A 23526-nucleotide genomic window follows, 5' to 3' on the forward strand; every position below is an offset into this window, starting at 1 on the left:
TTTTCTTTTTTCACAGTCTAACAAAGTCCCAGTTGTGCAGCACCCACACCATGTACATCCTCTCACGCCGCTTATTACGTACAGCAATGAGCACTTCACACCAGGGAATCCTCCTCCACACTTACAAGCCGACGTAGATCCGAAAACAGGTAGGGTGAACAATGTTTGATGAGGAGCTAGGCTTTGCGGGGAGGAAGCTTCCTGAAATATCATAGAGTTAGATCATTTTGGGGGTGGGGGGACACACAAAATATTCACTTAGGAGTAAGTATATTAAAGCTAATTGTCTGCAGATTACCCAAAAATAAACAAAATGAACATATTGACTGTGTAATTGATCTCAGGATGCTGTCTCCTGTCATTTAGGCCCTCAATCACATTTTAATAACAACAGTGTGTTCAATTTCTAACATCTATGCGTATGATGGAATACGTTGATAAAAATCTAGAAACTGAAATGACAAGTTGTCCCCATTGTTAAATTCTAATAGTGCAGCAGTCTGTAATGCTATACAGGCATTCACTGTTCCAAATAACTGATGTTGGAGGTGCTATTTTGACTAAAGGTTTATATCATAAATTACTTTAGATGTATGATAAAGAACATTTCCTAAAAAGAGGATAAATGGAGATTGCCCTGCTTTTTGAATACTTCTTAATTTCAGAGTCATTTCCTACTACTTTTTATATTATAGTATTTAAAGTTTCTATAATACTTTTTTAGCTCTTTTCCTGGATAAAATCAGTTTTTTACCTTAGCTTTTAACAATTCTGTTTTTTTAAAAATGAAATCTAAATCCTATGTGTAGTTATAAAACCACATTCTTGAGGCCATTCTGTTGACTTCATCAAGTTATATATGTGGCTTGCTGATTTTAGCCAATGAATAAAATGCATAATCTTGTTAAGTTATCTTTTTGGCTGCCAATGTCACAGGATCAAATGCTCTCTTGTAATTTTTAATCCCACTGCTACAGTCTGGTAAATTTTACTCCAGTCCAAATTGATTATTGTGGACACATGGCACTCTCTCAACCCTGCTTAGATTTATTAGTGTTAAAGACTAGATTTTAGTTATTTTGTTAACTAAAAATATATATCTTGTTAGCCTGTTGCCCTAGAGGATGTAATAGTGTCAGTCTTTGTTCTGTAGACTGCACAGAGTCCTCAGAGGGCATTTTTTTCAGTTAGTCCAAATCCTTGCAAGTTAATTAAAAAGTAAATTTGAAACCGTGAATACATGTTAGAGCTTGTCAAAGAATTGCTGTAGTTGTGATTAACATATTTAGATAATGCATCCAAACTCAGTCTATGAATGAATGAATCAATGTTTCTTTTATTCCCATATGCCACAATTGGGCTTCCTTTGGATTGTGTTTAATGCTAATATTGCATAGGTTTAAAAGGATCTTCATCCAGCCATCTCTGTATTGCAAGTGCATGGCAGCATAGTCTGACACCCATTTAAATAATGGTAGTACAGGGAATGCTTTCTAAATGGTTATCGTAAAACATATGATTAACGTCCATAGACTGTTTACTTTTCTTCTGCGAACATTCTTTCAAGTGTGCAAACAGCTCACTGTATGGTTAAAGCCCAGTTAATCTGTTTGGATTTTGTAATGGAGAAAAAGCTGTGTCTGCCCGAAAATGTCACACAGGAAGATTTAATTTAGAGATTAAAAGCTCCCTGAGTGTCTTTTTAAAAAATCGTTTTTTAGCTGTGAATACAGTGCCTCTTCATTTTAATGCTTCTGTTCTTAATTCTACATTTGCTATATTTTGAAGAGCTGGGTTCTCTTGAGGTACCCAACCATGTAACTTTTACTCACCTGAGAAAGTTTGAACACGCAAGCACTGCAAATTATGATCTATTTATTCCTGGGCAGTCTTGCAGAACTCTCGGGATAGTTCCAAACAAAGTGTTTCAAGGATCTCATCCTTTACACTCATTTTATCTGGAAAAGATAGATGATTATGCACATATTATCATCAAGAGTCAAGATTTGCTGAGGCTCCCTCTTGAGTATACACTCAGTGTGAAACTTGAGTTTGTTTATGGCTGGGAGGCATTTGAAACTGGTTCTTCTGCATCCACACCAAAACAATCCAAACCACTCATGATTTGGACAGTTATCACATATAGCTGTAAATATTACAACCAGTGCTTTTTTCCCTAAAAAAAAATGTTTAGGGGTACTCTCATTTTCCTTCTCATATTGAAACACTGCCCCTCAATGAAGCCAAGCTTAGATTCACAAAATGTTTAGGGGTATGTGTCCCCCAGAAGAAGCACTGATTTCAACCATCACTTGGGTGGAGACCCAGTGCTCCCGATGGCTAAAAGGGCTTAAGAATCACTCACTTCCTAGCTTCTCTCTCACAATTCAATCCCCTACTTCCTTTGGCTTTAACCATGGTTAAGGATTAGTGTGCACTGATTCTAACCAGAGCTAAAACTAACTAGGTTCCTTTCATGATAGCTTTAGTTTAGAACATACCGTAATCTTTAACTATGCTTATGGCCATCAAGGGAGGATTTGCATGCATAAGTGGAGGGAGCATACAACCCTATGGACCACCATTGAGCACTTAAATGAAATCAGAAGCACTGTGTATGCCCAAACCTTTGCAACTGAGGATGCCTTTTCTACCTAAAATAATGTGGATTAATGTAACCTTTCATACATATTTCTCTTGTATGTACAATACAATATGGTTACTTGTGCTTGGAAAATGTAGTATTCTTTGTTAATCCAAGGATTTGTTTCTAGATTTAGTATCTTTTCTTAGTCATTAATGAAGTTAAATTTGCCATTCTAGTCTCTAAATGTATTTTGGAACAGTGACAAACTTTACTGCTTTGTACAGAAACAGAATGTGATCCATAGGAAAAGAGTAATTAAAATAGCTAAGGGCTAATAATATACATTAATTAAATGGATGACTACTTCCCCCCCAACTCCTCAGATATAAGTTCATTGTTTTGTTTCATTTTCTCAGCACTCCATCCCCGCCCCCTGCCCCCAAACTTCCCTTTACCATCAAGGTTTTAATGTTTCATGTGGAAACACTAATCCAAATCAAAATTAGAACAAATGTGGCTTATATAAACTCGTAACAGGAACCTTCTGGAAACAGAAAGGCACTGCAGCCATATAAAATGGTTTATTTTAGAAAGTACCTTTTTGAGTGACCTGAAGGTGTCTGCACAAAAGAGGCGACACACATGATGGTACAAAATGAAAGCAAGGTGGGAGCCTCCATCCTTTTAAGACTTTGGGAGAACAAAGTCCTGCACGGTCTTTGACTGTGGGGAAGAAAACAGATCAAATGTCCTACTTCTCTAGCTGAGTCTCATTTGCTTACTGTACTAAGTAGGATGCTCTGGGGACGATAGGTGAAGGCAGCAGGCCATGTCTTGAGAATAGGAAGTAGAGTTATGAAAGGCAGAAAGTGTGGTACTCATGGTGTAGAAATTTGTATGACTTTCCTGCCTCCTTTTTCTTTTCTTTTTTAATCCCCCGTTTCCCCCTGCCCTGACCCACTTTCATGATGCTTCCTTTTCCTCTTCCCTAGGAATTCCACGGCCTCCGCACCCTCCAGATATATCTCCTTATTATCCACTATCACCGGGCACTGTAGGGCAAATCCCCCATCCGCTAGGATGGTTAGTACCACAGTAAGGAGTTCCATTTTTTCATTTTATTTTTTATTTTTCATTTTTATACATATGTGGGGGGGGGAGTGTGGGGGGGGGGATAATTGTGCTTATTTGCTTTGCCTGAAATGCATATGTTGAGTTAAGCATGCTTGCCAGCTGCCAGTTTATGGCATGGGCAAATCAATAACTTTTGCTCAATAAAGATTAAATGAACTAAAGTGACGGGTCATTGCGTGTTAAATAAGAACAGAGCATGAGGGCATCATCTCATGTGTCATGACATCAGAGGATGACCCATGGATCATAAATGTCAAACATTTGTTCTGAAAGGGTGGGGTAAAAACGTATAATTTGTAGGATTGCTGTTTCAGAAACATCCCTTGCTGATACCCTATTATTTTTATAGTGCACTACTATTGTGTTTTGTGTGATTGCATTACATTTGCATTCCCCTTTAATTCTTGTTTCCAAGGTTTGGGATAATATTTTTTAATGGGCTGGAACATGGCTTAAAAATTGGGAGGGAGCTAAGTGAATCATAGGATCATAGAATTGTGGAGTTGGAAGGAACCATGAGGGTCATCTAGCCCCACCCGCTGCAATGCAGGAATCTTTTGCCCAACATGGGGCTCAAACCCACAATCCTGAGATTAAGAGCCTCAGGCTCTACCGACTGCAGGAGGGAGCTCATGGGGAGAACCTAATTTCAAAATGTGTAATAACAACAAGAGGGAAGAAGAGTTCTAATGTGTAGGCAGTATTTTTGCAATGTCTAATGAATAGGTGCAGTAATGGTCTTACTAATCTGAAAATTCAAATTAAAAGAGGCAAAAACTTAAAACAATGCTTTACAAAAATGTGATTTGCCTCAAACATTTTGACTACTTGTCTTCTTCAGGGACAAGCAAATCTTGCACAATCCTGTTCCCACTGCACTAGTTGAAACAATTGATTGCAACGTGCTCTAAATTAATAGTTGTAATAAGCCAGTGTAATAAGATTGTGTGATTTACATGAGTCTGAATATGACAATTAGTCGAAATGCATTAGATGCAAAAAAGTACATTGATGATTTTGAGTATTAACTTGAACCAGACTCCCTCTCTCTCTCTCTCTCTCTCTCTCTCTCTCTCTCTCTCTTATTTCCCCCCTGATTTGTGGTGTTGTCCCCTCCTTTCCTTCTGTTTGGCTTTATTAATCTAATTTTAGCTTCAAATCATTTCCTTTATTATGTAACCCATTCTAAATAGCAGGTTCCCTATGTCCCTGCAACCTTTTGGTTTTGAAATGGGAGAAAGGTTGTTTGCACTGAAAAAATATCAATCTAGTACTAATGCTATACTACTATAGTGTAGTATATACAGCTCAAATATATTTGCAGAATTGGAACCTGTGGCCTTTTATGTGGCCACCTGGAAACAGTGATTCCTTTTACAGGTGGTACACTATTGTATTCATTTTCCTGGTCCTATGGGCCCATTTCTTATTTTTATAGACAAAATGTGTGATCCCTAGGGGGGAAACACTGCAGTTTTAGAAAACACATCCTGATTATGCTACAGAAAGTTCACACTTCAAAGGAAGAAAATAATAGCAGGAAAATAGAATCACTAGCCTCTTGTTCTCCCTGTGACAGTTATCCAAACAAACACCAGTATACCTTTGGTTTCTATATTGTAGTAGGGCTTTTACAATGTCTTGTCATTTGATGGGCTACCTACATATCTTCTGTATGCAGAAGTAGATTTTACAGAATTCATAATAAATAACTGTTTGGGTATTTCAAAGATATTTTAATGTACAACTATCATCCCCCCCCCTTTTCTTCAGAAAGATAACTTTTTTTGTACCCCATGCAACTTTTTGAAGAGCCAAAGAGCATAAACATCAAATTCCTTTAAAAGATAGGACTGTCCACCTGGTATTTTTATTATTTTAACCATTTATGGGCTCTGCTCTGTATTAAGATGGGCTGTGAGTATATTTAGCAGAGTAACCTTTCAAGAAAAACTCACACCCCAAATAACAACTTACCCATTCAGTGGATACATTTGAAAGACAGATGAAAAGGACCAGCCAACACAGACAAACCTCAATCAGAAAAAGTTGTGTAGCTTTCATGAGGATGCTGTTTTGCATGTTGCTGTATTTTTTAATTATTGTAATGAGGTATGATTGTCTATTGGTTACCCACAATACTTCTTGGGGACTCTCCCCCGGTAACTCTTGTCAACACTTGTTAATCTGACAAAAGGCTACAAATTAAGCTCTGTTAATTTAATGTTTTCTCACCGAGATCTAAATACCGAAAGAGGCCCAAAGCGCAACTGAAGTCCTTTGATTCACTGTACTTTATTTTGGTATAAATTTACATTCATTATTGTTTTCCTTTGGATGTGTAGCCCTCAATTAGTGTGATGGCTCCATTAAAGCAAGCAAGACTTCGCCTTTAATTATTACAACAAAACACCTAGTTTCAGCTTGGGGAGAGGGTCTCTATTGACATAAGCAGAGGTTATAAAATTTAATTAGCCATTCGTATCAGATTTATGGCATTCAAATTGTTCTGTGTTTCTTTCCTTTGATCCGTGCTGTACAATCCCCAAGATTTTTGTTCTGATCAAATGAGAATAAAGCTTACTGTGCAGAGAAAGAGAGAGAGAGAAATTTAAAATGCCAAAAATACATACCCCTGGTTTTTTACTCATTCTTTTCCCCTCCCCCCATCTTTCTAGGCAAGGTCAACCAGTCTATCCAATCACAACAGGGGGATTCCGACATCCCTACCCAACCGCTTTGACTGTCAATGCTTCCATGTCAAGGTGAGTTCAAAGTACTCAGGTCCAGAAGTAGGGGCATCTGCTACTTCTGTTTATCACTCTCTATAGGGCAGTGAAGCTTTGCTTAAAAAATGCCTTGATTTAGTTATGCAATGATCTTTGTTTTAGTTTGGGGGGGTGTGGGGAACCCTCACATCATTCCCAGTGACAAAGCCTTGTCATATAGGTCCATTCTTGAAGATCAGTGCTTTTGAACTGCATTTATTTTAATTCTTAACTAGAGGGAGGCATCATTGTAACCCTATGATATTGAGAAGCCTGGAGATTATGCTGTTGCAAGTTTTGCTTTCTCCATGGCTCTCATTTCAAGCAGGGTTTTCTATGAAGAACAGGGTCTGTCTGCTTTTATTATGCAAGCAGACTTAGAAGGAGGGGTGTTGCATTTTCTTCTCATTCCCAAGCTCAAATTATTTTTAGTTGACATAAAAAGACCCACCTGATCCTCTAAAGGGCTTAGAAGTATATATTTTCTCTCTCTCTGCCCCAACCTCCAATTAATTCCAGCTAATTTTCCAAGGGCTGCTAGTTTTATTTACAAACTGCTTGGCAGCACTATGTTTAAGTAATCACTAATTGCTCCTAATGATAGTTTTATTCTCTGTTCATCTGATTTTCAGTCTAGTTAATTAAATCGGTGGAGGTTTAGACTTTCCTGATGGGCTGAAACAGCTAATCCATTTTGATGATGGTACATAATTAAATTAGCATGCATTACATAGCAAGGTTCCACATTTCCCCCTCAACTCCCTCCCCCTCCTGGACCTTTCCAATCCCTGCAGTTAATACGTGAAGGTTAGATTACAGAGGAGGAAGGGTTTGAGGAAGCAAAGGGCATGGAGAAGCTAAAGGAAACTTCATGGCTAGCAGATAACTCTTCTCTTATACAGTTGCAGAACGAGGCAGCAAACCAATTCTGCACACGCAAATATAATTAAAACCCAGATTCCCTAATGCTAACCTTTCTGCTAATATTGCACATTTGTGAAAAAGACTGGCAAGCTGAGAAAGGGCAATAAAAACGAATCTGAGTTCATCTTAATTATTATTAAGGCTGTTCTATTTATCTGTTTAGTTTTTTGCAAGGGGCAGGAATGAGTGAGAGAAAGAGAGAGATCAGTTCTATCCCTTAGATATGCCTTTATGAAAGGGATCTAGTTAAAAAGGGTATACAGCAAATTAAATACATTATTGTGGTAATGGGACGACAGAAGTACAAGTCTATTATACTTACAACAGTTATAGGAATTGTATGCTCCTTGCCCTGTTCTAGCACATCCTTTGATATTCATTCTATTCAGCAGCAGGGCCAGGACTTCTCAGAATTAAGTGATGGGTCATTATACTTTAAACACCATGGAGAAGCCAAGATTGGCAATTAAACAGCACTTGCTGACACTCGCTTGTGCCACTCTGTGACCCCCTTTAGATTGAGATGTTGGAGCTCGGGGCCCTCAGCCTGCTAAATTGGTAGCAGGCACTTCTCCTGACGAGGGCTGGCTCTGAAATCTGCCGGCTTCAAAGGGAGCAAGATCATGTATAAACCATAATATGGGTGCACCGTGGCTCAAAAAAAGGAGGAAAAAAAGGGGGGGAGGCAGGAATAGATGAAATGTTACAAGTGCAAGGGGAAAATGAGGGAATAATGACAAATCTAATGCAACTCAAAGCAGAATTGTTGCACGAAAAAATGCATCCCACTGCTTGTGCATAAAATCAAGGCAGGCAGATGACATCCAGTTAACAGAAACATGTCAACAGTGAAGTAAAGTGAGAGTGAGTAAGAGAGAAGCCCCTGAGACAGCCAGGAACAAAAAATTAGTTGTCCTTAACAAGTTACGGCTCATCATTATATTCTGGCTTGGAGCCATAAAAGCAGACAGGGGTATATAATGAGCTGCTTAGAATTTTTTAGGGTGTTTATTGCAATTCATAGAATACTTGTCTGCGGAAAGGAATTTCTCAGTCAAAGAAGGGTGTGTGTCCTTTATATGTGATAGCACACTATGCAAACAAACACGCAGAAAAAAGGGGGGGTAGCGTTTAAAAAATAATCCACATGTGCATGCACATGGCATGTGTGTGCACAATGAAACATGTTCTCCATGTTTAATGGACAAAAATGCATTAAAATGTACAATGTGTGCTTTTATTTCATATGTGAAAATTTCAACTTTAAGACCTACTGTGTGATGAATAGTGTTATTAAGCATTTTTGCTGACATGCAGTTTCTTACATTGCTAAATATGCTCTGTGTAATTGAACATGCACCACATTCATATGTTTATGCTTGTCCTCTTTTGACATGCATGAGTGCAGGACATGTGCCTTTTATAATCATGCCCCGTTGTATTGAATAGGTGGTTTGATTTAATATTTAATTATATTTATTTAATAATAATAATATAAAAAGATGTTAGATTCCCCCCCTTCACACAGACCCAGAATTAAACACTAAAGTAGATTATCTTCTGTCTCACCCTCCCTCTCTCTCTCTCTCTCTCTCTCTCACACACACACACACACACACACATCACAGCTCTCTGTCAAATTCTGAAATTGGGCATCAACTCATATTTTACACCTCTCTACTGTTGAACATATAACTTTGCCCACTTCTTTTATGCCCTGCTACACCCCAAAGACGTAGCAAATGTTTATGGCTTGCATTGCAGGCGTTTGGACTAGATGACCCTTGTAGTCTCTTTCGATTCTATGATTCTGTGACCATGTATTTTACAGCTGAACATAAAGTTTGAGTCTGGATAATTACCTTTGTAGTTATAATCAGAAATCCCATGCAGTTGTTGTTGTTTTTTTTTAAAAAAATACAAACAAATTTGAGGGTAGTCTTCTATTATGTTTTATTCAGAGTACATCCATTGAAATTAATAAGCATGATCAAGTTTGGTCATTGATCTTAATAGGTCTACTCTGAGTAAAACTTAGTTGACTACCACTCTGAGCTTTTGTATGGTGGAGTCTGTTTTCTCAGATGCCAGAAGTAGTATCTTCTTTACTGCTTGATGTTTCTTTTTTAAGTTCTCTGCTTTTTCTTTGGCATACTCCTCAATTTTATTTACCTTCCCTCCCAACCTCCAGAAATTAAATGTTAGTTAAAGTAGAATAATAATGAGATTTCCATCCTGGTGTTCCATAGGTTGTTTATTGTGTTATTTTGTAACAAGGTTTACAATTGTATGCAGTAGCTTTGCCGCAACCTTTTCCATGGTAAAGTGAAGAATATTACATACCTTAAAAATCTGCATTGGGGGGAAAATGTGGTTCTCATATTATCTCTGTGATGCAGGAAGTTTCCCATTCTTTTCCCATGGGAAGAAACTCCTTCACACAAATTCTTCTCCATATGAAATTATGATAGACTGTTGATGCTTCACTGCATCAAAAAACAATGTACAAACTGGTGCTGAAAATGACATTTTGACAAGTCAACACAGCCCCTTTTGTAGTGTAGTACACCTGGTTTCTCACCTTGTCTTCTCTTCTTCTATCACAAAACCAAACCAAAGTTAATACAATATCTCCTTTCCTTGTCCCTGTCACAATTCATAGTTCCGCCTCCATAGTCATTCTCAATAATGATTTGCAAACTTATCTTGGAAATGAAAACACCTCTCTGCTCCTGTTTATAAGCACTTCTGGCTATTAAATAGAACTTCCCCTCCCTGTCCTTTCTCTGCATGGCCCCTAAATCTGCTCTGGAGGCTTAGGACGGGGGAACCCAGAACATATTTAGGGGACGTGTGGGAAGGTTACATTGTTCTAGCAGAAACCCAAGCTTTCCCACCCAATAAATTATTTTGGGGAACGGAGGAACAGAATGGACATTGACCGTTCGCATCTTCTCTGTGCCCCTATATTATGTCACTCTGCTTTTCCCTTCTCATACAAGGAAAACAATCAGCTAAGGGCTAGAAGACCAATTGTATGCATATCCCAATTTGGGTGAAAACCAGTTTCCATAATTAGAATGCGATAACAGCCTACCAATTTGAAGGCTAGGGTTGGTTATACTGAGGAGTGGCAAGTCTTTTTTCTTTCCCATTCTCATTGCTTCACCCCCTTCTAACCCCTTCCTTTCTCATTTGATGCTACACCTGTCCCAAGTGCCGAATCCAACATGAATAAGGGAAGGAAGTGAGTTAGTGATGAATATATCCATGCCAGGAATGAAAGGATTTGAAGTGTTTAAGGCATCCATTCCCTGGGGTCATCAGGAGAGGCAAAGTGAGACTACATTCTGCAGCCAGTGGAAGTCAGTGGGAGCCGTGTCTAGGGCAGGAGCAGGTATTATACCTCCACCTGATACCCAGACACTTCACACACTGGTCACGAGACTGCAACCTTCATACCTAGTCCTATTTAACTAAGTGGAGGCCAAGATGACACAACCCTACCAATATCTGCAAAGCTTTATTCCTTCCCAGGAACAGCTTGCGAGGTGGGATGGAGCCACTACACTAGCTTCCTGGCTGGTAGTTGAGTGTGTTGCTCCTGGGAGCAGCAGGAATGAGGTGGTGGGGAGGTTGGTCAGGGGCAACCAGCCAGGATCTTCAGATTGGCTCTGCTGCTGCATTTGCATCAAGCAGATGTCTCCAGTGCCTTGCTCCTGCCCCTTCCAGTAAGCAATAGCGGCCCACCTGTTGGGAAGCTAGCACAGGTGATCTGCTTGTCCTCACCTACTGAGCTGCTTCTGGCACTAGCATATGCCATTGTTGTTGTCTGTAGCTTGGTTATGCTAGATTAGAATATGGCAAAGAATGACAAAAAGATGAGAGGGACCTGTGCAATTTTGCATGTGGATTGAGGTGAAGGACTCTACTTCTTCTCCCATCTCTCTTTGGTTCAGCACACACGTACACACCCCTTCTAGAGTAGCGTTTTAGGATTGAAGGGAAATAGCCTAGTCAACTTTAATGTTGCTGCTACTTACTCTGAGTACACTTGAACACCATTCATTAATCAGTGTATTGTTTTGCCACTAGAAAGCATATTTATTGATTCTTGTTTAGTGAAAGATGGCTATATGAACATAGGTACAACACCAGTACATGATTCAAAATTTATTTGACTGTACATTTGGATCTTACCACTTACATCTCCCATTTTCCTTTCAAATGTTTCCTGTTTTCCCTCTAAGACGTCCCTGCTTTTAAATCTCAAGTCAATTTCAAATTTCATTTCCTGTGCCATGGAGTTATAAGACAATGATTAAAAAATAACAAACCCCCCAATTTTCTTACGCTCCATTTTAAGAGACTATAGCTAATAAGGTGAAGAATTGCATGTAAATCAAGGTTCCACAAACACTTGCTATTTATAACAATGAAATAAAGAGCCATTTTGTAATCCTCAGCCTGATTTGATGTTCGTATTAAAAGTTCAAATCCCCAGAGGCTGTTTCCCCATAATTTTATATGAGTAGGACCTGCACTTTACAATGAAGAAGGAGTGGTCAAATTTCTATTTTTTTTAAACCATGAACTGAACTGAACTATTATTGTTGTTGTTGTTATTGTTACTATTATTATTATTTAAAAAGTTGTTATTTCTGTTAGTAGAAGAATTATGATGTTTAAAGTATCATTTATTGTTGCTGTCAGTTTTCATATATGCTTGTCTAGAGTTTGTTTGCTTTTTATATGCCTTTTATTATATGCGTGTACACACCCCTCCCCATTCATTCATTTTTATTCTGACGATTTACACAGCTTTCTCTCCTCTAGGTTCCCTCCACACATGGTCCCTCCACATCATAGTTTACATACGACTGGGATCCCTCATCCGGCCATAGTCACCCCAACAGTCAAACAAGAATCTTCCCAGAATGATGTCGGCTCACTCCACAGCTCGTAAGTATTTTTTTAATATTAAAATCTACAAACTTTTATTTAATGTTGCTTATTGTAGAAGGTGTGGAATATTGATAGCTGCCTTATGACAAACAAAGTAAAGACCATTGGACCATGCAAGCTCAATATTACACATATTGGCAATAGTTTTCCAGGGTTTCAGACAGGGAAGTATTGTGGATCAAGTGTACTACCTTCTACAAGCAAAGCATACACCTCTATCACTAAACAACAGCCCTTTTCCTAGGGGATGGGCGTGCTGGGATTTACAAGCACCTAGACTGTGATTACAATCTCTTAACTTTCATTAGCCTTTGAGTTGTTCAGGGTGAATTGATGTCAAAGAGACATGAGCCTGCCCACCCCAGACCTGAGAAAATCCCAAGTCCCCTTTCCTTCATTTGGAGAGTGCCTGTATAGATATATATGAAGTCTATGGTTTTTGAACGAGTCAAGATAGTGAACAAATGTGTGTATTTGAAGCACTCGGGAATTCCTTATCTTTTTATTTATGGGTTTCTAATAGCTAAGTATTTATGGGACGTGGGTGGCAACGGGACACGGGTGGTGCTGTGGGTTAAACCATTGAGCCTCTTGGGCTTGCCTATTGAAAGCTCGGCAGTTCTAATCCCCGTGACGGGGTGAACTCCCGTTGTTCCAGCTCCTGCCGTTGTTCCAGCTCCCGTTGTCCCAGCTCCTGCCAACCTAGCAGTTCAAAAGCACGCCAGTGCAAGTAGATAAATAGGTACCATTCCGGCGGGAAGGTAAACGGCGTTTCCGTGCGCTGCTGTGGTTCTGCCAGAAGCAGATTAGTCATGCTGGCCACATGACCCGGAAAAACTGTCTGCGGAAGCGGACAAATGCCAGCTCCCTTGGCCTTTAAAGCGAGATAAGCGTTGCAACCCCAGAGTCGTTTGCGACTGGACTTAATTGTCAGGGGTCCTTTACCTTTACCTAATAGCAAAGTATGCAGCTTCTGAAATAACTTCAGTTATTTGTTTCCAAAGCAATTGCCAAAAATTCTGGCTAAACCCAGTGTATGTGATCCCATGTAAAGTCTGTTGTTTCTAGTAAGACTTGGAGAGAAGTATTGCCCCACAGATATTTTGCACATTCATATGCTGTATATTAAATAGGGGCCATAATTTAGTATATGTGCTGCCAAAGCGAGCACAAATAGGGGCCCTAATTTTATTGGCCAAGATTATTATTAACCAAATAAGCATTTTGAATGGTTAACCCGGGGCCCAATTTTTCATCCACCCAGACATTGCGTTAAACCTCCCGCCTTCAGAGTCATCACAATTGGCTCAGTTGGTTTTAGAAAAGCAAACGCATTTCAGAGCCACATGGTGGGGATAAGCATCAGGAAGGGGCAATCGCCTTCACACACTGCTTGGCACCTGGCTGGCTACTGCTGGAAACCAGATGTACAGCATTGTTCTGATCTTGGAAGGCTCTTCTTGCATTCTCATGAGCAGGTTCACTCGCACAGGCTTTGATTTCCCATTCTCCAACAGTTTGGATACCTGTCTCTTCGTCATCCTTTACCCTAATTGCTTCATATCTCAGCACCTATTGCTAGGCAAGAAAATTAAGACCTGGGGTTTGAAGGCTGTCTACTGCCTTGGGGAGAGTGGTTATAACCCAGCAGAGTAACACCTACTTTATGCCCCAGGTCCACTCTCTGGCATCTCCAGTAGCTGATTAGATTGGAGAAGACCTGCCTGCTGGAGACTTTGGAGAGCTGCTGCCAATACTGGGCTAGTTAGACCAATGGTCAGGTTCACTATAAGTCAGCTTCTTCACACGTTCACTGTGTAAATTATTAGATGCCTGTGTTACTTGACAATCCACAGGGGAAGTTACAGGTGGGGAAGAGAAGAAAATTGTTGGAAGTGTTTATAAATATCCTGGGCAGCGGGGAGGACCCCTTTACTGTGAGGGCAGTAAAATGGCTCCTTGCTACCTCTGCATCTTATGAGAGTTCACCTCAAAGCTCATATTTGCTTCAGAGTCAGGTACTCAAAACTGATGGCTATGTATATTTTGGTGCACAGAACCCTAGGTTTGCCCATGTAGATATGGCAAAAGGTTAAAAATCTGAGTAAATAAATTTTCCTGATGTAAAAAAAATACATGGAGTAGTGTACTGTAATCTCATGAAGCAATATTATCTATCGAAGTTTTAATAATATATTGGATGTGCACCAAGGGCAGCTCTCTCCCGTACATGGCTGCTGGTATGATGCTTTACAGCTAGTTTCAGGGTTTTTTTGAGTTTTTCTTTGCTCCCCTCAATATGGTTTTAATGATGGAGGCAAAGATTGGGATAAGTGCACAGAAGTATTTTGACAATGTTGTACAAGCTCCTTCTGTCTGTTCTTGTCAACCATCCAGAAAACATCAGGACTCCAAAAAAGAAGAGGAGAAAAAGAAGCCACACATAAAGAAACCTCTTAATGCATTTATGTTGTATATGAAGGAAATGAGAGCAAAAGTTGTAGCAGAATGCACATTGAAGGAGAGTGCAGCCATCAATCAAATCCTTGGTCGAAGGGTAGGTAACTAGTCAGGATATGTATATGCAAGTTTGCATGTGGGATAGAATGAGAGTGTGATACATGTCTGAAATGAAAGGGCACAATCCACAATGTTATTTTAAGTGTGATTATAGCATTTGGCTGCCCAGTGGAACTTCCAAGATTTCTGGTTGAATACTTGTGCTTTGAAACTTCCTTGCATTCTAGTTACACAGACAAGGAAATAAAGTTACATTTTCACCAAATGCATGTGCACCTGCACAGCATAATTATATGCTACATACTTTTATCCAGAAGATGCATTTCTTTTTCTGTCAGTATGACCCCGCTTTGATGTAGACCTTGCCTTTTCAACTCCATCCACCTCTCCATCAGTGCTTGGGCATCACCATACCTTGGTTGCTCTGCCCCTTAATTCTGAGACATGTCTTAGGAACCTCAGCATTCTTACGTCTCTCTGTAAAGTATCTCTAAACACACCACTGTAGCCTATTAGTGAAGAACTCTGTACTTAGAAGGCTGTAGAAGCTTTTACTTGAAGTTTGATTCTCCATTCTCTGGATGTAGGAACCTTAAGTCTGGATGTTGTATGAACTGTAGGCCTCTGTTCACGAGTCCCAGGTGAAGCTATAGTAATTTATGTAACTGGTAGCAGATAAATAATAGTAAAAATAAACTTCTTACATAGGGAAGGTGGAGTTGTATCTTAAAGCAGGCCTTCGCAACTTGTGGCAAAGCATAGTTCTGAAGACAGGTAGCAAATTCAAGATTTATTGGCTTCCCAGCAAGCTACAGCTTGTAGGTTCCATTTTACTTGTTCTGTCACACATTGTGCAGGCCTGCCTTACAGGCATTAAAAACAGGTATTTGATTAATGTATGTCATTATTATTATTTGGAGGAGGCTGGTTTACCAGAGTGACAAATTGTGACAAGTGGGGAAGGGAGAGGCAAATTTAAAGTATGGTCTACTTTATGGGCATTTCTTGCATGTCTTGTTCAAATGAATGCTGGTTAAAGGGGAATAGCTGTTGGCGGCTGGTCCATCAGGGTGAGTGGGGCTCTGTCCCATCAAGACCTCACCTGCCTGCCTTCTTACTTACAACCATTCCTGGGATGGCACCGCCTGTCATTTTCCACCTCCTTAGTCTCAGTGCTGCCCTTTCACAACACAGCAAAGAGGATGTTGGCAACAAAGCTGGAATTAGTTGATTCTGCCTGCCATTGGCTCCTGCTTCTACTACTGTTGGTCTTCCAATGGGCACCATCTACCACTGGTAAAAGTACTTGAAGAATTACACTATTCCATTTTCAAAAGTGAAAGACTCCATCGGTATAACCCAGCTTAAGCAAACCTGGATAAAACAGAGTTCTTAAGAATAAATAAATAGTCTGCATCAGTTGATATGCTTTAATTGGCTGCCATTTTCCAAAGTTTGAATGTGAATGCACATTGTACACACACTGTATTACTGACGTTCTGTTGTGCTTGTGGTTTTGTTTTCTTTCTCTCTGCAGTGGCATGCATTATCCAGAGAAGAACAAGCTAAATATTATGAACTAGCCAGAAAGGAACGACAGCTCCACATGCAGCTTTACCCCGGCTGGTCCGCACGGGATAACTATGTAGGTGGCTATGTAGGTGGAATTTTTTTCAGTAGTAGAGCTTGTAGACAAGTACTGCTGTAATCTGCTGAAGTACACCCACACACGGAAGACAAGCACTACCAATCCAGTAATTCTAGCGGATGTTTTGGTTTTGTCGCCAACCCATTTGGATACAATTGGCACCCATTCAACTGAGGTGTGTCAGTAGAGCTCTGAGGGGGGGCGGGGAAATCTGGCCGTGTGTCTTCCATCAGGGCACCAGCTTTTGTGCAGTTTACAAAAAAAGAAAATAATAAAACAAGAAAGAGCTCCCTCTCTATTATCACCCTCATCTCCTTCCCTTACCCCCCAAATTAGTGCCTTGTTGCATACCTGTGTGAGAGTATAGTGGAAAGTGGAAGAATGACTTACCCTAGCTTCAGAGAAGGACTGGCAAAGACTTGTTGGAGGTCTTGCTCTCAAGTGGGGCTAAATAAATTATTCCACCCTCTACTTTTTTATATTATTGTACTGTTGTCTGTCATGGTCACAATTTTTTCATAAATGCTTTCAATTCATGATGTCTTTACCAAACATCTTGGTGCTAGCTATTGGTGAACTATTCCTGTGCAATTCTCATTTGCCACACTTTTCTTCCATTGAGTTATTCTAACTGTGGCTGCTTGGTTTCAGAGATCAGTGTCTCGATTTAACAAGAGAGAGATGTGCGTGGAAGCTGCCTTTTGCATGCATGACAAACCCTGCCTTTGTGCTGGCAATGCAGATGCATTGTGAATGAGCATTGGACACTAAAATGTTCATTCAAACCCTGATGAAGTGGCTGGCTTCATCTTTAGATGTGAAGGGGATGCAAACCTGCATAAATCTACCAATTAATACGCATGACTGTTTGGTCACAGCTATGGCTGAATTGCAGCCAAAATCCCATAGGCAGGAAATAAGCATAGCATGTACATTCAGAAGGAAGTAATAGCTCACTGATAAGTATTTCCAAGTTTACAGATTGTACCTAATAGAAATTGGTAAAATCTCTAAAGCTTCCCAGACATAATTAATTAATCACTGAAAGGCACCAATCATGTAAGGGAAAATTTAAATAGAGGCCAGATGTCAACAGTATCAAGACATTGTTGCAAGATCACAAGTGGAAGGGGGGTAATCAATTTATTTCATTTAAAAACATTGCTCCTCTGCTTTTGCCACAGATACTTTTGAGCTGTTTCACAGAATTAGAATAATATACAAGATGACATAAAAGCTGAAATACACCCACACAGCCCCAACATATTAGACCCTACCAAACAGATGTTTAAGCCAAGTCTTGCAAGCACTATGGAAAAGTTAATACAAGTAGGCTTTGACAGACCTCCTGTACAGCTGGTTCTACAAAGTCCTATAATTGAGAAGGGTGTGCTTTATATCTGGTAGGATGACCAGATCCTGTAGCTTTAAGGGTTATATTGTAGAGGTTTCACCTTAACATGAGAAGCTGGACCTCTGAAATTCCTTCTTCATACAGGTATAATAGGTACAGGATACCTGACCTCCTTTGCCACTGGTCATTGTATTGTTCCTGCCAATCTTACCTCTCTTATTGCAGACAATCTGATATGCATTAGCAATTTTGTTGAATCTGCTGTCTTGATTATTTCTTTAGACTGCAGTCCTGTGCACACTTTCCTGGGAGTAAGCTCCATAGAACTCAGTGAGTCTTAGATCTAAGTGTGCAGGTGTGGGTGTGCGGGTATAGTTTTGTTTTGTTTTGCAAAGGCAGGAATTTGTTCTTCTGTAAATTAGGTAACCTATGTTCTTATGCAGCTGCACATATTTGCATGCAGAAGCCTGTAGCCTTACATGGAGAGGAGAGGCACATTAATATGCTACCAAGCAACATTTTATTAATTCCATTTATTGAGAGAAAACAAAGACAGCATCTTAGTTTAGTATTTTGGCTCCTAAAGATGAAGTGTTGTTTAAAACTTATAATCAACACCTGTGGTATCAAAATCCTCACATTATCCTTCCCTAGTTCTTATTTCTTCACATGCATAAGAGAGTATCTGTATACCCTCTTTTGAGGTGATTTCCCTTACAAACCAGGAGCTGTCGCCGACCATTTTTGCCACCACCAAATTCATAGCCCACATTTTGTGCCATGAACGGAGTGGAATGAAGCTGTCAGACCACAGGGCCGATTCATTCCTGGTACTCTGCAGTCTGATTCCTCTTGGGAGTTCCTGGGGGAGTAGCGCTGGGATGTGCCGTAATGCTTGAAAGATTTCCAGGAAACATTTCCTCTGCTTTAGTGACTGTGTCACTGACAGATGGGCATGTACTGTGTCTTAAATGTTTAGGACCTTTACATTTGTCCTCAGCGTGTGAGCACTGAAAATCCCTTTCTTCTCAAGCTAAAAAGGACAGGATAAGAAAGCTGATACGTCCCCAGCAGCTTGAGGCTCTATCCCCACCTGACCTTCAGGGGGAACCTTACTACAGTAGGAGAACTCAATAGCTTTGGATCACACAAGCACATGATCTACAAGGCTTTTACTTTTTTCTGCATAACACTCAGAATTTCTGGAGTCTGTCCTCTTCCACGTGCTTTCTTTGGACAACAGTCTTTCTACAGATATAGAAAGGAAATGGGGACTGCACTGTATGTAGTGACTAGATGACCCTCTGTGTCCTTTTCATCTTGTATTTATGTCTCACACACATGATAGTGTCTGCCATACCTAATGAAGTTTTGGAGGCCTCTGTGCACATATCTTAATTTTTTCACAACTTCAAGCAAAATTAAATATCGGAAGCTAAGTCCTTGGTTCCAACTGTCCAGTCAAAATTTAAGTATTGAATTTAGGGTTCATATTTTTATTTAAGCAGCATGTCAACCAGGATAAGACTTTTGTATACTTGAACGATATTTTTAAAAAAACACTCCCTGAAGACAGATTAAAAGTTGTTATACAAAAACATGACTTTTCATTTTAAAAATAATCTCAGAAGTTCAATTTCAGTCCCAGGATGGATGGATTCAATTTACAATACCCTTGCTATTCAGTCTCCATGGGACTACAAAAAATTATTTTGATGAGCAAGACACAAATGTACAGTACTAATAAATTGACAGCTGGCTCACACGTGATCTTGGCCCTACCCCAAGATCACTTAGATCACACAAGGTCTCACCACCAACTCACATCTAATCTATGCTTATATAAATTCTCTTGTTTGTGGGAGCTGGCGCATCTCTGCAGGATGCGTATATATCAGAGGTCTAAGGTTTTTGAACTTGTACCAATATGGAAATTGTAGAGGTTTCATATGCTACACCCACATAGAAGCATCAGTTCACTGTGACATGACATGAAGATGGCCCAGCTATAGTTACTTGTAATTTTAAATTAAAAGGTATAAGGTTAAATAAATAAATCAGTAAAACAACAGAGTAGAAAGATTAGCCGCTCTGAGCCCGGCTTCGGCTGGGGAGGGCGGGATATACCGGTAAATAATTTATTATTATTATTATTATTATTACTAAAGCTACTTACAAAAATCACAAAAATACCTAGGGAGCTATGGGTTCAGAGTGGAGAGCTCACTAAAAGTACCTGTTTCACCAGTGAAAAATAAAAATTCAGTGTTATGAAATACTAAAGACGGACTGAAATTATCAAATAAAAGTATGATCACTCTGAATACTATGTACATTTCTGGTCCTCTCTCTCAAAGAGTATGCCAGTTTGCTGAAAGAGCAACAGTCTTTGGGGATTATTAGTCTGGAAAATATAAAACTAAGGAGGGATATAATAAGGATTTATAAAACCACACATTTTTATCAAGTGAATGATGAGGGAGAACAATAGAGTAGAGCTTAGCAGTGTAAGGTTTAGAAGTCAAAAGGGAAGCACTTAAACATGCAATGCCTTATTAACATTTATTATGGCGAGATATAATGTCTCTTAGCTTAGATTGCTTTTAATTAATCAATAATTAGTCAATGGCTATTAGCCATGTCATAGCATCTCCATCTTCAGAGGCTCTAGGTCTCTGGGGACCAAACTCTGGGGACAAGCAGTGGAACAGAGTTTCTTGGTTTTAAGCCATCTAGAAGCATCCAACTGTCTGTTATTGGGGAATTAATATTAAGTGTAGGTAAATATTGGGCTGATCCAGTAAGACAATGCATTTGAAGACTGTAAAATGTAGCAATTTTGAGAGACAGCTACATTTTTTCCATTCATTTTCAAGATACCATATAACATGATATCATAAGTTCCCATGCTGAATGGACCTGTTGTGTAACATTTACTAATATTAGGTTATGTGTTTTTATATTATAAAACTCCCTGTGATGCTCGGGTGAGGGGCAATGTATAAATTTAATTGTTATTAACACCAGTGATGAAGAACCTGTGGTCCACCACATGTTCTTGGACTGCAGCACCCATCATCCCTGACTATGAGCCAATACAGGCTTGGGTTGACAATATGTAGAGAGCCACACATTCCCTATCCTTGCCTTAGGCACTGGAAATGTCTATATGGTGGCTCAATAAACAAAAAGAGGTTTGCCAGTCCATCTAATTATAGCTGTTAGACATCATGTGTAGGAGCTTGTGAATGCTGCATATTCTATAGTGAAAAGTACGCATCTCTTCCAGAATGCCAGGATTCTAATAGAAACAAAACATCTTTATACTGTTTCTCTTCCCACAACATTGCCACTTATTTAATATTATGCACTGGGTTCAGAAACTTGTTTTTGAGGAAATATGGAAGGGCCTTCGTCAAGTTCATCTATATTAACACAGATTTTCTAGCTTGGTTTGAAAAGTCAACAAAACTATCTGAAGTGAAAAGATGCACTTGTCAGGTATTTTTGATGGATTACTTTCGAAGGGGAGAATAGTTTTTCTAAAATACTTATTACGGTGTCAGATTAAATGATAGGAATTTACTTTTCAACTAGCTATCTTGTTATCTGATGGTAAAGGAAGCTGGTCAAGTAGAAACTTATAATTGCTTGACTTTTATGTGGGGAGGGGGAATTGAATTTCCCACCTCTTCCTCTAGAAGGATTAATTCAGTTCTACCTGTTTTGCTCCAGTCCTTTTCATGCAAAATAATAAACCCTCCATGAAAGATGTTGTTTACTAGTTCACTATCCTTGTCACTTTTGTTGGTAAAATAAAATCTATATATTTTATACCATAAATTTAAAACTGTTTCAATAATATTGTGTAAAAAAATTTGATCCTTAATTATGCAGTACACCATTGAAATGTCTGAGTTGTTTTGGTCCCCTCTGTGGAATTATTTATGGAAAGGCTATGAAACATTAATCTTTGTGGATTGTGAGTATGGTAGTACTATATAGCTGAGATACTAGTTCCATTCTGGAAATCACCTTATATGTGGTAGAGATTAAGTTGAGGCTTAAGTTGGGTAATTACTCAGTTTCTGTAGTAGTGCCACAAAATTCCCAGCAGGTGCATTAAATCTGAACAAAACAAGCAAGCACAGACACAGCCTTCCATCAGCAAAAGTTCACCTGAACAAGACTTTATTTGTCACATCCAAATCGGCAGGGTAGCAGTTTACAACCAGAATGAGCAAGGAGGAACAAGTTCAAAGACCTTATGCCTGGAGACCTGCATGAGCTACATTTTCAAAAGGAACGTTCACATCTCCTCTTCTTACTGGTACATTCCAGGGAACATAAACATCATAGTGGACATGCTGAGTTGAAACCCAAAATGAATCGCTGAAGTGGGAACTAGACCAAGCTATTGAAGAGAAGACATCACAGGTCTAGGAAAGCCTCTCGCCCACCTACCTTAGGGTTGTAGCCAAATCTTCACTAAGCCCAAAGCTTTCTCGTTCCGAGAGCATGCTTTCAGTTTACCCGCTGATGAACAGAGATCTAGTCTCTGTTACTCCCTTGTGAATTTCCATTAATATCTCCTTATTAGAAGCAGAACATGCAAGTAACCACCAGGCTAACCACACTACGCAGAGCCAATAAAGCAAGGTGAGACTGAGCAGCCTTTTAATGTTTGCTCAGCATTGCCCGTTCTGTTGTAGGGAAAGCAAATTTACTGAACATAGACACGAGCCCTATTCAGGCCTTACACTAATGAGGGATGTGAGAGGGCAGATGGGTGTGAGCATGCTAGCTTTACTTCACATACACCCACAAGGTTGCTCTCCGTGACTAATTGCAGCAGGGAACTGGCTTCTGCTTGTGATAAAAGTGAGCTCTGCATCATGGAGGAATCCTAACCAAGTGGGAAAAACCTCCCCGCAGACCGTTGCAGTCAGCTTGTGAGGGGCAATGGCAACAGTGATGGGGTCGAGCCTAGCATGTTCACCCCCATCTTCCTTCTCAGGTGTTTTATTTCCTTACTAGTATAATACTTGGATAGGACTGCTGTTCTTCTCATTTCTTGGCGTATTAAAAATAAGAATGATGCTTCCTTAAGGTTCATGGGGAAGTTGAGCCTTATTTCTAATACGTACGTCTTTGTTTGTTTGTTTGTTTGTTTGTTTAAATTTATATACCCCCCTTCATCATAAGATCTCAGGGTGGTTTACAAAATGAAATACAGGATAAAAACACAAGTAAATAATTAAAACTGTTGACAGGAAAAGGTTTCCTGCTGAATGCAAGTTTGCAATCCATTTTTAACTTTATTTGTTCATGCGATTTTGTCAGACATTGTAGAGCATATTTTAGGTACAATATTTTCCCACCCATCCGCAGTCCCATTTGTTCTGACTGGATGAAGAGCAGAAGTATGTAATGGTAATTTATGTAACACAAACAGAGTCTTGATTGCTGGCCAGTTTTGGATTCTTTATGGGAAGTGTTGACATTAAATGCTCTGACACGGTTTTATCCAATAGTAGTAGTCTATATTAGTAGTCTTCAGCGCTTCAGATCCAAGACCCACCTTTAACCCAAACACACATTTGGCAACTGATTTATTTTATCATAC

General features: G+C 39.5%; 1 protein-coding gene across 42 annotated transcripts in view; it reads left to right on the top strand.

Annotated features, from left to right (window-relative positions):
- The window catches only part of TCF7L2 (transcription factor 7 like 2), a 205556-nt gene that overhangs the window by 170199 nt on the left and 11831 nt on the right, over window positions 1–23526 (top strand). For 23 of the 42 annotated variants that reach the window (XM_081006424.1, XM_081006427.1, XM_081006423.1 and 20 more), the window contains 6 exons: window positions 17–149; window positions 3580–3682; window positions 6400–6486; window positions 12235–12375; window positions 14776–14935; window positions 16436–16555. In XM_081006424.1, the coding sequence (XP_080862550.1) occupies window positions 17–149; window positions 3580–3682; window positions 6400–6486; window positions 12235–12375; window positions 14776–14935; window positions 16436–16555 (744 nt within the window). The remainder of the gene's footprint in view (window positions 1–16; window positions 150–3579; window positions 3683–6399; window positions 6487–12234; window positions 12376–14775; window positions 14936–16435; window positions 16556–23526) is intronic. The other 19 variants (XM_081006431.1, XM_081006438.1, XM_081006425.1 and 16 more) reach the window with 3 other exon arrangements.

This window comes from Podarcis pityusensis (genome assembly GCF_964106645.2).
Source record: "Podarcis pityusensis genome assembly, chromosome: 5".
Classification (NCBI taxonomy): Eukaryota; Metazoa; Chordata; class Lepidosauria; order Squamata; family Lacertidae; genus Podarcis; species Podarcis pityusensis.